Source organism: Aquarana catesbeiana, unplaced genomic scaffold (genome assembly GCF_042186555.1).
Source record: "Aquarana catesbeiana isolate 2022-GZ unplaced genomic scaffold, ASM4218655v1 unanchor233, whole genome shotgun sequence".
Taxonomy (NCBI): Eukaryota; Metazoa; Chordata; class Amphibia; order Anura; family Ranidae; genus Aquarana; species Aquarana catesbeiana.
The window spans coordinates 2038665-2051664 of NW_027362661.1; the positions used below are offsets into that span (position 1 = coordinate 2038665).

The 13000-nt window shown below is 45.7% G+C and overlaps 1 protein-coding gene across 10 annotated transcripts in view; it reads right to left on the bottom strand.

The window, feature by feature from the left end:
* LOC141121836 (uncharacterized) overlaps nt 1–13000 on the bottom strand; it is a 963509-nt gene that overhangs the window by 797138 nt on the left and 153371 nt on the right. For 2 of the 10 annotated variants that reach the window (XM_073611566.1, XM_073611552.1), the window contains exon 5: nt 3711–3938. The exons of 7 other annotated variants lie outside the window; for them this stretch is intronic. In XM_073611566.1, the coding sequence (XP_073467667.1) occupies nt 3711–3938 (228 nt within the window). Of the gene's footprint in view, nt 1–3710; nt 3939–4241; nt 4362–6435; nt 6521–13000 lie in introns of those variants that run through there. One more of the 10 variants, XM_073611561.1, reaches the window with a different exon arrangement.

Sequence of the window (13000 nt, forward strand, 5' to 3'; positions counted from 1 at the left end):
CGAATGGAGGGATCACCTTTTGACCTGACCATCCACACCAGCTCTCTTATGGAGTTGATCTTTGTCTGAGGCAAGAACACCTTTTCCTGGGCTGTGTCTATGATCAGACCCAAGTACTCCAGCCTTTTTAGCGGTATTAAGGAAGATTTCTCTAGGTTGAGAATCCAACCCAAACTTTCCAGATAACTGGTTGTAGTGCGTACGCTTTGCTCCAAACGAGCCACCGACTGATCTATAAGTAATAGATCGTCTAGGACTGTTATGCCCTGTGCCCTTAAAGGGCTTTGTTTCTGGCAAAACACAATAGTCATGTCCTTCTCTGGATTGGTTAGAATAGAATACTATCCAAAAGAAGTAAAAATAATCAGTACCTCTGACCATGTCCCGTTCCCCCTTTTCCCTTCCCCCTGCTCCGGCCCAACTGTATTCTCAATCATATTTCATTTATTTTATTTTTCTGATTTTTTCTAGTTTTAATCTGATGTTGTGAAGTTATCAATGCATGTGATATTGAATTTCTCCTATTTCCACTGATGCTCTTTATATACTTATATATATATATAAGATATGTAATATGTAACAATGGCGTTATTTTTGAACTGTGAGAAGTATATAAATGTTATGTTCACAACCTATAGTTGTGTCCCCCTTCTGAATTTGCCTTTCCTCCAACTAGGGGAGTTCTGGTGCTCTCTCCGGCATTGCTTCCGGAGTGGGGGTGACCTGCGACGTGCCTTCCCGGCAAGGGGGGAGGGACGGGCCGGCCTCCATAGGCGGCTCCTCCCCCCCTTGTTCCCCATTGGATGCTTGGGTGGCCACCGAGCGCCGCATTGGGGATCTCTTCCTCCTTGCTGGCGGCAATTCCAGAACATTCTCGGATGCTCTTCGTCACTGCGCATGCGCGGGGCCCCTCGCGTACGACGTGACGTCATGGACATCGCGAGATTTCTGCGAGAATGATGAGATTTCGGAGCTTTGCTCTTCCGGAACGCCGGGGAGACCACACTCGGCTGCCACAATGGCGGCCATGCCGCCCTCCATGGGATTACCTGCGGATTGCACACACCTGGGATGGCCTGTGACAAGGTACACACACCCCCATGTTTACAGATATAAAAACGGTATTTGCAACATACTTTCAGTCTTCTCCTGCTTGGTGGACTGCAAACACTCTCTGTTGCCTGGTACTACTCTTTGCTGTTACTTTCGTTTACCACTCAGTAAGTACACTGCCCTAGCCATGTGTTTTTGTAACATCTTTTTGCCCCACGCAATCAGGGCCTATTGACCCTTATTATTCCTTGACTATTAATGATATGGTTTGTTTATATTCCTTATAATTTTTTATATATATTTTTTTGCTTGTTCTTAGACTGGTTGACTCAGGATTGGATATTAACCTCCTGAGTCCTATACAACTTGTGACCAATTCCGGGTTGGCTAACAAGTAACAGTCTAGTCACATGGGGCAATTTGATGCATTCACATGCGCTATCTAGCACCCTTTGAGGTAATATTATTTTTATATTCACACCAATAAACCCCCGCACCACCCCCCTCTTCCCCTCACCCACCTGCACATGTTTGCGCCATTTTAGTTGTTTTTTTACACACCTAGATTGCATGCTTTATTTCACTCTTCACCTTCTTCGTTTAATTTTTCTCACTTCCTACACTCTCCCACTCCCTCACTACCATTTTTACTCGAGAACAGATAAAGTATTTACCAATACCCATACAGTTTTGAATTATTTATCACCTTATGTTACTAGCTTCTAAAAATACACCATATAAATATGGTTTGGAATTTTTTGGCTTGAGCCATATACATTATATTTATATATACAGGTGACCTTAGTCCCCTAGTGGCCCTTTGTTTGTCCACAGAATAAAACTGACTACCTTATTATGGGCATTTACTTAGTTTGTCTTGCAAATCTTCATCGCAGGTGTATATTGTGCTTTCCGGCCGGTCGTCTTATTTGGCGGGCGGTGCCCAAGGGTGTGACCTCTCGTAAGACACGCTGCTTCTCACTACCCTGGTCTGGGTTGCGGTGGCGGTAGAGGTGTCTGGAATCCTCCCTTTGAGGAAGAGGGCAAAGCAACATATCTTTTTAAGGGATCTCCATGTGGGAAGTTTTCTCTTCTATTGGACATACATTATTTGGTAACTATATTATATTGGTGTATTACATGGTAAATGTAGTTATTGTTATATTTTTATAGTAATGGAATTTATACGTGTAAATCAATTCTATTTACGTGTTTTTCCCAGCAGACTGATCCTCTGAAGAAGACCCCAATTATGGGGGTTGAAACGCGTCAGGTTTAATGTTCATGATATAAAGTATTGTTATGAATATATGTCTGCTAATGTATGTTCAGCCCATTTAATATTCCATTTTTAAAGTACTCCCCACTGGAGCTCATCGTTTCATTCTTATGGTATTATTTAATAAAATTGTTATATTTTTTCATACAATACTGACTACATCTGTTACTGTGCTGCCGAAAAACCCCACTGTGGGGAAATTTTCCTTTTTTTGCCCTGTGCCCTTAACCTGGCTAGAGGTGGGGCCAGTATTTTTGCGAACACCTGGGGTGAAGGGCAGGGCTACAAACTGTAAATGCTGCTGTTCTAACTCGAACCGCAGAAACCTTTGGTGAGCGGGAAATATAGGAACATGCAGATATGCATGCCTGATGTCGATAGACCAATTTTTTAACCACAGGATTCTACGCATATGTACAAGCCCTGTCACCAGCAGGCAAAAGAAAAAACAATAACAGTAACAGTTTGAGAAATAACCTCCGGACCTCCGCACCCCCCGCGGCGGAGGGGGGGGTAATGCAAGGGGGGTACACCGCTGATGTTCCCCTAACCCTCCGATCCCTTCTGGGGGGAGAAAAAAGCATTTGGCAGATCTCTTTACCTGAGAAAATCCCCCTGTGCAAGCTGCTGCGGTTACACACACAGACTGTGCTTTACAGTGAAGACAACAGATTAAGGTATGTGCACAGACTCCCTCTAGTGGAGAATTAAGGCATGACAAAATTTTTTCCCTTAAAGAAGAAAGCATAGGTGGACTTTTTAGTTTCTTCTCTACCTTATCCCTGCCGCAGGATTTGCTGAATTAACAAACAATCCAACCTTCACCCATCATGGCAGGCTGCGTTTAGCAAACCTTCAAGGACCGGGTCCCTTTATATCGGGGTTCCACTCCCTTGGACCTGTAAAAAGCACCCCACCAGGAAAGCTTTAGGCAATGTAGCATGACCAAAGCCTTGGGTCCCAGGGTCCAGCCCTACAAAGAGAGGTGTTACAGGCAAAACCTTGTGCTTCAGATACGAGGCCCAGGTACCGTCCACTTTGGCCTCAGTGGTACTTTGGATGGATCTGGTCTATGGAGGCTATTTAAATCCAGCATGGATCCCTCCTGGAGCTCCTCAGAGCACATCTTCACTCGTGACCAACACCTTAGACACTGGTGAGAAAACTGATGTGCTCCTGGAAGGAGGAGGGGTTATATTGGGAGTGAACTTCCTGGATTGGATATACCAGTGTCCATCACCTGAAGGTGTCCTATAACCCATTAAGTTATTACTTAAGGCTCTGTGTCCCATGATATACGATAAAGAAATTACATCACTTGTAACAATGCAGATATTACAGATCCTAATGATACCATCAGTGATTGTTTCTCATCTACCTGATGATGATGAGGGATGGTGTGATCTTCCTGTGTGGAATCCCGGGAATACAGAGGACGGGGACATCTCTCTGGTGGGTTTCTGTAGCTGGATGACTCCTCTATGGTGTCCTGGTACAGATCTTTGTGTTCTTTTAGAGACTCTGACTCCTCCATCACCCCATCCTCATCATCCTCCTCTTTTATCTCTTCTTTAACTTCAACTTTAGAATCTCTCAAGTTTCCACTCTGAATATATAATAAAAATGACATCAATGGTAACAATGCAGATAATGTACAGATCCTAATGATACTATCAGTGATTGTTCCTCATCTACCTGATGATGGTGAGGGATGGTGTGACCTTCCTGTGTGGAATCCCGGGAATACAGAGGATGGGGACATCTCTCTGGTGGGTTCCCATTACTGGATCCATCTGTAAGAAACACACACACTGACTGAATACATTGTTTCTATGTGTTTATCAGATGATGGGGGATCTAGGTGGAGCCTCCGTACTGCTCTCTCCTTTACAATAAAGTCTCCTCTTACCCGGTGATGTGAGGGGCGGCTGATTGTCCATCATGATGTCCTTCCCAGCACCGCTCACATCTCCTGTCAGCAGCTCCATGATCTCTCTGGTGACTTCTAGAATCTTCTTATTTCTCTATTCTATCAGGGAGGGAGGGAGGTGGAGGCAATGTGATCATCATAAGATCTCCAGACTTCACAGGAGGAAAACTCTAGAAAACTCTACATATAGTAAAATCAAATGACATTCCCAGAATCCTCCTCACCTCACCAATCAGGACTCTATTTTTATCAAAACCCCACTGGGATATAACTTACCCAGACAGGGCCCCCACTCTGTAGGTGAAAAGGTTGTTGTAAGGAATTCTGGGACCAACAATCTTGCTTTTGCTTGTGAGAGGGACATTGGGAGGAGGGGTTGTGAGGTCAGTGTGATGTCATAGGATTTTCTGACTTGGATTGGAGGGACATAGGTAGAAGCTGTGAGGGGCGCTCTGTGAAGTATCATATTCCTGTGATCTCCGTATACTCCGGAGACTTTACTGATCACATTTTAGGGTGAATATCTGAGACTGGGATCATTATGGAGACATTTGTTTTCAGGACATTTACTACAAATTATATTTTTCCCTCTTTCTTCCTACTGGAATCTTATAAAATAAAGAAATACATATTCCAATCCTCCCTAAATCCCCCCCATCACTAATCACTAATAAAAGTCACATAACCCGTTAATATTGACTGATGAGGTGAGAAGGTGATTGGTGGTAAAGGTGACATCTCCAAAATGAGGAGAATGTTCCGGCCCCATAAGTGGAGAAATGTTCTGCCCCTGAAGGGGTTAATCTAGGTCTCCACACTATATATGTGTGTATCATCATCTGCTGGAGATAAAAGACTATAGATAGAAAAAACTTTTAAATATGGGACTTTGAGGGCACAATAGTATTCAACTACAAACTATATATTTAGTAGAGATATTTTATTAGAAAAATATAAAAAACATTAAACACACATAAATTGTTTAAAAACACTACAAATTCAATGTAGATACTAATGATAATACACCGTATGGGTCCTATCCTGCCAATTTGTATAACATAGAAAAGGCTATAGACAAATACATGTGATGTATATAAACTGTTATAGCATTAGTATAAAATTACACAGTCCCATAAAGGGATAATTAAGGAACAGGTAGACAATGAATTTAATATTATTGAACATGAGGGGAACATATTGAAAACATCGAAAAAAAAAAAAAAAAAAAAAAAAGTTATATATGGTTACCACTGGCTGATTTGGGCAATCTTACCATATCCAATTGGTAAGTGTTTACACCTTTACTTTTTATTTTTTATCATTATCTATATATTTTTTTTTTTTTTTTTTTTTACTTTTTAATGCAAACTGTATTAGCCGCTTTCCCTGTTTTTGTTGGCTCCAACCTTTGGGCTTACCGTGCGCTGGTTGGAGACCATAATCTTTTATAGGGTCAGTCCCTCGGGCCATCTTATCTGGTAGTGATTATATTCTCAATATTGATATCCATATATATACCGTGTTTAGTACACTCATGTTTTTTTTTATTTTCTTTTCTTTTTTGTTTTTATCTGTTTGAATCTTAGAGTCTCTAGCTCCTGAGGAAGCGTTCTGCGAAACGCGAAACATGTAGAGCAACTAGAGAATACCCCACCGTGGATCACCAAACCTGCTGTATTTTCTCTGCTATAGCTATATGCTTGCCTACTGTTTGATTTTCAGGGGAAGTATTTCTCCCGTACTTGGTTTAAGCATCACATGTATTTGTCTATAGCCTTTTCTATGTTATACAAATTGGCAGGATAGGACCCATACGGTGTATTATCATTAGTATCTACATTGAATTTGTAGTGTTTTTAAACAATTTATGTGTGTTTAATGTTTTTTATATTTTTCTAATAAAATATCTCTACTAAATATATAGTTTGTAGTTGAATACTATTGTGCCCTCAAAGTCCCATATTTAAAAGTTTTTTCTATCTATAGTCTGATTCTTGGGGACGCTGGCACATATTGTTACTGAGTACCTGCAGAGTCACCCTGCTTACTGAGGTACTCCGATACTAGGTCTTCCTTTTGATGCTGGAGATAAAAGACATCACAGTGACTATGGAGGAAGAGGACGGACATGACGGGGGTTACTGGGTGTAAATAGAATATAAGATCTTATTACCTCCTCTGCTGCCACTTCCAGTAACGTCTCTTCTCTACTTCCTCCTGACTGACCCTTCACCCGGAACTTCCTGTCTGTACCTGACATCACTTCCTGTCTGTTCCTGAACTCACTTCCTATCTAGCATAGAGACTTCCTGTGTATAAGTGAGATCACCACCTTGTGGAGCTCTGAGGAACTGCACCCCGAGAAACATCTCGTAATGTGAACACGTCCTTGTGCTGTGTGTGTATGTACTGTATATCCTTATAGATGGGTCATCTCCACTCCAACCAAGGGGGATAGAAATATATTACTGCCTAGTCCAGCCTTTCTCAGCCAGGGTTCTTCCAAAGGTTTCTAGGGGTTCCTTGAGCAATACACAATTTCTGTAAATAATAATGGTCTAGAACTAGATGAGGGTGCGTTTCCCTGCGCACCAAAAGGCCACTTAACTAAAACTTATCCTTTATAGCTCTTTCACACTGGGGCGGTGAGGGCAGTAGCGGTAAAGTGCTTTACTGATGTTAAAGCGGCGCTTTGGCCCGGCTATTCAGCCGGGAGCAAGGCGCTATCAACCCCTTAGAATAGGGTGACCAGACATCCCCGGTTTCCGGGGACAGTCCCCGAACTGAGGAGACTGTCCCCAGAGCCAGTCTGTCCCTGGATTTGTCCCCTGCAGGCAGGGGCACCCCTAGGTGGGTGCTGAAAGACTCCCAAGCACCCCCATATAAATGCACCTGGCTGGATCTCACACAAGGCTGTGGAAATCTGCATCAATCCAACCTGGATCGGATGAAAACTTGCAATGCGACTGAGCTGGGACTTGATGTGCAGGGATACAGCCACATAAGCCAATACTCTTCTTCTAGTTCCGGCTACACAGTCTCTCAGAGCGGCGGAGTGATATTCTGTGAGGAACAGAACCTGTACGGCTCTCTCACAGCAGAGGAGGGAGGGGGCGGGCGCTGTGCACAGTCTGGTGGCAGCTTGTATACACGAGATCTGGAGAGCGAGGAGGGAGGCTCACATTCCTGTGGAATTCCCCAGTATACAGAGATGGATTGAAGTAAACTGTTCCTGATCCTGCAGCTTAGAAGTTTGCTCTACACTTATTTCAGTTTAATGCTATAGCCTGGCTGTGCTCTGTATAGTTTCCCTTGTGTGGACTCTGCAAGCAAGGATAGATTATGTATTACTGCTGTTGGGTGCTGCTGACCATTACATGTACAATATGTGCCCCTGAACACACTCTGCATTCCCTGTGTAACACATTGGTGAGCCCTGCATTCCGTGTGTAACGCATTGGTGAGCCCTGCATTCCCTGTGTAACGCATTGGTGAGCCCTGCATTCCGTGTGTAACGCATTGGTGAGCCCTGCATTCCATGTGTAACACACTGGTGAGCCCTGCATTCCATGTGTAACGCACTGGTGAGCCCTGCATTCCATGTGTAACGCACTGGTGAGCCCTGCATTCCATGTGTAACACACTGGTGAGCCCTGCATTCCGTGCCTAACGCACTGGTGAGCCCTGCATTTTATGTGTAACGCACTGGTGAGCCCTGCATTCCGTGTGTAACGCACTGGTGAGCCCTGCATTCCGTGTGTAACACACTGGTGAGCCCTGCATTCCGTGTGTAACACACTGGTGAGCCCTGCATTCTGTGTGTAACACACTGGTGAGCCCTGCATTCCGTGTGTAACGTACTGGTGAGCCCTGCATTCCGTGTGTAACGTACTGGTGAGCCCTGCATTCCATGTGTAACACACTGGTGAGCCCTGCATTCCATGTGTAACACACTGGTGAGCCCTGTATTCCATGTGTAACGTACTGGTGAGCCCTGCATTCCATGTGTAACACACTGGTGAGCCCTGCATTCCGTGTCTAACGCACTGGTGAGCCCTGCATTCCATGTGTAACGCACTGGTGAGCCCTGCATTTTATGTGTAACGCACTGGTGAGCCTTGCATTCCGTGCCTAACGCACTGGTGAGCCTTGCATTCCATGTGTAACGCACTGGTGAGCCCTGCATTCCATGTGTAACACACTGGTGAGCCCTGCATTCCGTGCCTAACGCACTGGTGAGCCCTGCATTCCATGTGTAACGCACTGGTGAGCCCTGCATTTTATGTGTAACGCACTGGTGAGCCCTGCATTCCGTGCCTAACGCACTGGTGAGCCCTGTATTTTATGTGTAACGCACTGGTGAGCCCTGCATTTTATGTGTAACGCACTGGTGAGCCCTGCATTCCGTGCCTAACGCACTGGTGAGCCCTGTATTTTATGTGTAACGCACTGGTGAGCCCTGCATTTTATGTGTAACGCACTGGTGAGCCCTGCATTCTGTGTGTAACGCACTGGTGAGCCCTGCATTCCATGTGTAACGCACTGGTGAGCCCTGCATTCCGTGCCTAACGCACTGGTGAGCCCTGCATTCCGTGCCTAACGCACTGGTGAGCCCTGCATTTTATGTGTAACGCACTGGTGAGCCCTGCATTTTATGTGTAACGCACTGGTGAGCCCTGCATTCCATGTGTAACGCACTGGTGAGCCCTGCATTCCGTGCCTAACGCACTGGTGAGCCCTGCATTTTATGTGTAACGCACTGGTGAGCCCTGCATTTTATGTGTAACGCACTGGTGAGCCCTGCATTCCATGTGTAACGCACTGGTGAGCCCTGCATTCCATGTGTAACACACTGGTGAGCCATGCATTTTGTGCCTAACGTACTGGTGAGCCCTGCATTCCATGTGTAACACACTGGTGAGCCCTGTATTCCGTGTGTAACGTACTGGTGAGCCCTGCATTCCATGTGTAACGCACTGGTGAGCCCTGCATTCCGTGCCTAACGCACTGGTGAGCCCTGCATTCCATGTGTAACGCACTGGTGAGCCCTGCATTTTATGTGTAACGCACTGGTGAGCCCTGCATTTTATGTGTAACGCACTGGTGAGCCCTGCATTTTATGTGTAACACACTGGTGAGCCCTGCATTCCATGCCTAACGCACTGGTGAGCCCTGCATTTTATGTGTAACGCACTGGTGAGCCCTGCATTCCATGTGTAACGCACTGGTGAGCCCTGCATTCTGTGCCTAATGTACTGGTGAGCCCTGCATTCCATGTGTAACACACTGGTGAGCCCTGCATTCTGTGCCTAATGTACTGGTGAGCCCTGCATTCCATGTGTAACACACTGGTGAGCCCTGTATTCCGTGTGTAACGTACTGGTGAGCCCTGCATTCCATGTGTAACACACTGGTGAGCCCTGCATTCTGTGCCTAACGTACTGGTGAGCCCTGCATTCCATGTGTAACACACTGGTGAGCCCTGCATTTTATGTGTAACGCACTGGTGAGCCCTGCATTTTATGTGTAACGCACTGGTGAGCCCTGCATTCCATGCCTAACGCAGTGGTGAGCCCTGCATTCCATGTGTAACACACTGGTGAGCCCTGCATTTTATGTGTAACGCACTGGTGAGCCCTGCATTTTATGTGTAACGCACTGGTGAGCCCTGCATTTTATGTGTAACGCACTGGTGAGCCCTGCATTCCATGCCTAACGCAGTGGTGAGCCCTGCATTTTATGTGTAACGCACTGGTGAGCCCTGCATTCCATGCCTAACGCAGTGGTGAGCCCTGCATTCCATGTGTAACACACTGGTGAGCCCTGCATTTTATGTGTAACGCACTGGTGAGCCCTGCATTCCATGCCTAACGCAGTGGTGAGCCCTGCATTCCATGTGTAACACACTGGTGAGCCCTGCATTTTATGTGTAACGCACTGGTGAGCCCTGCATTCCATGCCTAACGCACTGGTGAGCCCTGCATTCCATGCCTAACGCAGTGGTGAGCCCTGCATTTTATGTGTAACGCAGTGGTGAGCCCTGCATTCCATGCCTAACGCACTGGTGAGCCCTGCATTCTGTAGGTAACGTAGCATGCTCCTGGGCCCTGCATTCTTTATGTAACGCACTCCTGAACTCTGCACTCTGTTTTTTCTCTATCTTATTTTCTTAACATTTGGTAGTCGTATCCTAAAAAAATAGTATCTTTTTTTTTTTTAATCTCATGGACAAAATGTGAGAAATAACGTATATATCATACAATTATTCCATAAACACATACCGCATACACTGCATATATCATTTGAAGGAAATATGCTTATAAAATAGTTTATTATTTGCAAATAAAAAAAATATATATCCCTGGATTTCATTAAAAAAATCTGGTCACCTTACCCTAGAAGGGGTTAAAAGCACTCGTGTAGCGCCGCTGCCGAAGCACTTTGCAGTCACTTCAGGAGCGCTGCCCATGCCTATCCCGGAGTGCTGCGCTGCTGGATGATGTCTGCATATCATCCTGGAGTGCTGCGTTGCTGGTGGATGCCCTGGAGTGCTGCGCTGCTGGTGGATGTCTGCATCTGCACTTATCTCCTGATTCTCCTTTTTTAAGATTCTATCCTCAGTTTCCATTTCAGAGCCACTGCTTATCACTGGCTCATAGTCACTATCCGAGTCTGACGGAGAGAGTTCCCCGCTACTCTACCCCAACATACTCTGGAGTATCTGAAGAGCCTCCTCGCTGCTATAGAATCTTTTAGCCATGTGGGCAGAAGTGCCAGATGTTGGCGGGCAGATGTTTCACTGGGACAGCTGTATGACAGGTGTTTTCACTGTGTTTGGGGGACACTAGCTGGGTGATCAGTGGGTAAAAAGCAGACAAACAGCTAAAAACTCACTGATCTCCCGGTTGCAGCACAGATCTCTCTTCCTCTCCTCACTGATAGGCTCTGTTTGAGGAGAGGAAGAGATGAGAGCCGTTTCAATGGCTCTCTATTTGCATTACATGATGGCTGGGATTGGACACAGCCGTCATGTGATCAGGAGGGCCAATCACAGAGCCCTCCTGTTGTGCACCACTGTCCTGTCTCTGGGGGGCACAGGCAGATCGGGATTGCGCCGCTGCGTGGGCACGCGATCCCTAGTTAACATCACCCCCCCCGCTGTTTACATCACGATGGCTGTGATTAGACACAGCCTACGAGCGGATCAGGAGGGCAGATCACAGTGCCCTCCTGCCGTTCCGAGATGCGGCATGTCCAGGGGACGTTCATGTACAGTGGCCAGGTGGGAAGTGGTAGAATTTGGTTTTATCGCTCTCACTCTCTCATACTGGTCACTGGAAGTTCAACATGGCACCTCATGGCAAAGAACTCTCTGAGGATCTAAAAAAAAAAGAATAGTTGCTCTACATAAAGATGCCCTAGGCTATAAGAAGATGGCCAAGACCATACAGTGGTTTAACATGACAGGTTCCACTCAGAACAGGCCTTGCCAAAGAAGTTGAGTGCACGTGCTCAACGTCTTATCCAGAGGTTGTATTTGGGAAATAGACGTACGAGTGCTGGCAGCATTGCTGCAGAGGTTGAAGGGGTGGAGGGTCAGCCTGTCAGTGCTCAGACCATACGACACACACTGCATCAAATTGGTCTGCATGGCTGCCATCCCAGAAGGAAGCATCTTCTGAAGATGTTGCACAAGAAAGCCCACAGTTTGCTGAAGACAAGCAGACTAAGGACGTGGATTACTGGAACCATGTCCTGTGGTTTGATGAGACCAAGGTAAACTTATTTGGTTCAGATGGTGACAAGCGTGTGTGGTGACAACTAGGTGAGGAGTACAAAGACAAGTGTGTCTTGCCTACAGTCAAGCCTGGTGGTGGGAGTGTCATGGTCTGGGGCTGCATGAGTGCTGCCGGCACTGGGGAGCTACAGATCATTGAGGGAACCATGAATGCCAACATGTACTGTGATATACTGAAGCAGAGCATGATCCCCTCCCTTCAGAGACTGGGCCGCAGGGCAGTATTCCAACATGATAACGACCCCAAACACACCTCCAAGACAACCACTGCCTTGCTAAAGAAGCTGAGGGTAAAGGTGATGGACTGGCCAAGCATTTCTCCAGACCTAAACCCTATTGAGCATCTGTGGGGCATCCTCAAAACGGAAGGTGGATGAGCCCAATGTCTGTAACATCCACCAGCTCCGTGATGTCGTCATGGAGGAGTGGAAGAGGACTCCAGTGGCAACCTGTGAAGATCTGGTGAACTCCATGCCCAAGAGGGTTAAGGCAGTGCTGGAAAATAATGGTGGCCACACAAAATATTGACATTTTGGGCAGCCATGTCTGATGGCAGAAACTAAGGGGTCTACTTATAGAAAATTCATGGTACGAATGTGACAATCATTCATCCGGCCATTACATATTCTGGCCATAATGTAGCAAAGTGATTTCTTATGATTGTCAGCTCCATCTAGTGACCATAATGGGGTATTTTTCCTGACATACCTCCATTAGTAAAAATAGCGCAATACCACATTATGGCCACTAGATGGAGCCAAGGAAATCAGTGTATGAAAAAAAAATACATCCAATATTCATCACAGCTGGGTGAATCCTGGTCACATTCGTTCAACTAATTTTTTTTTTAGACCTCTAAGTGTTTGTGAAATCTTACACCACAAAATGTACTCAGCCAATAAAAGGTAATGACATTTTTATTTTTGTACTGCTATCAATG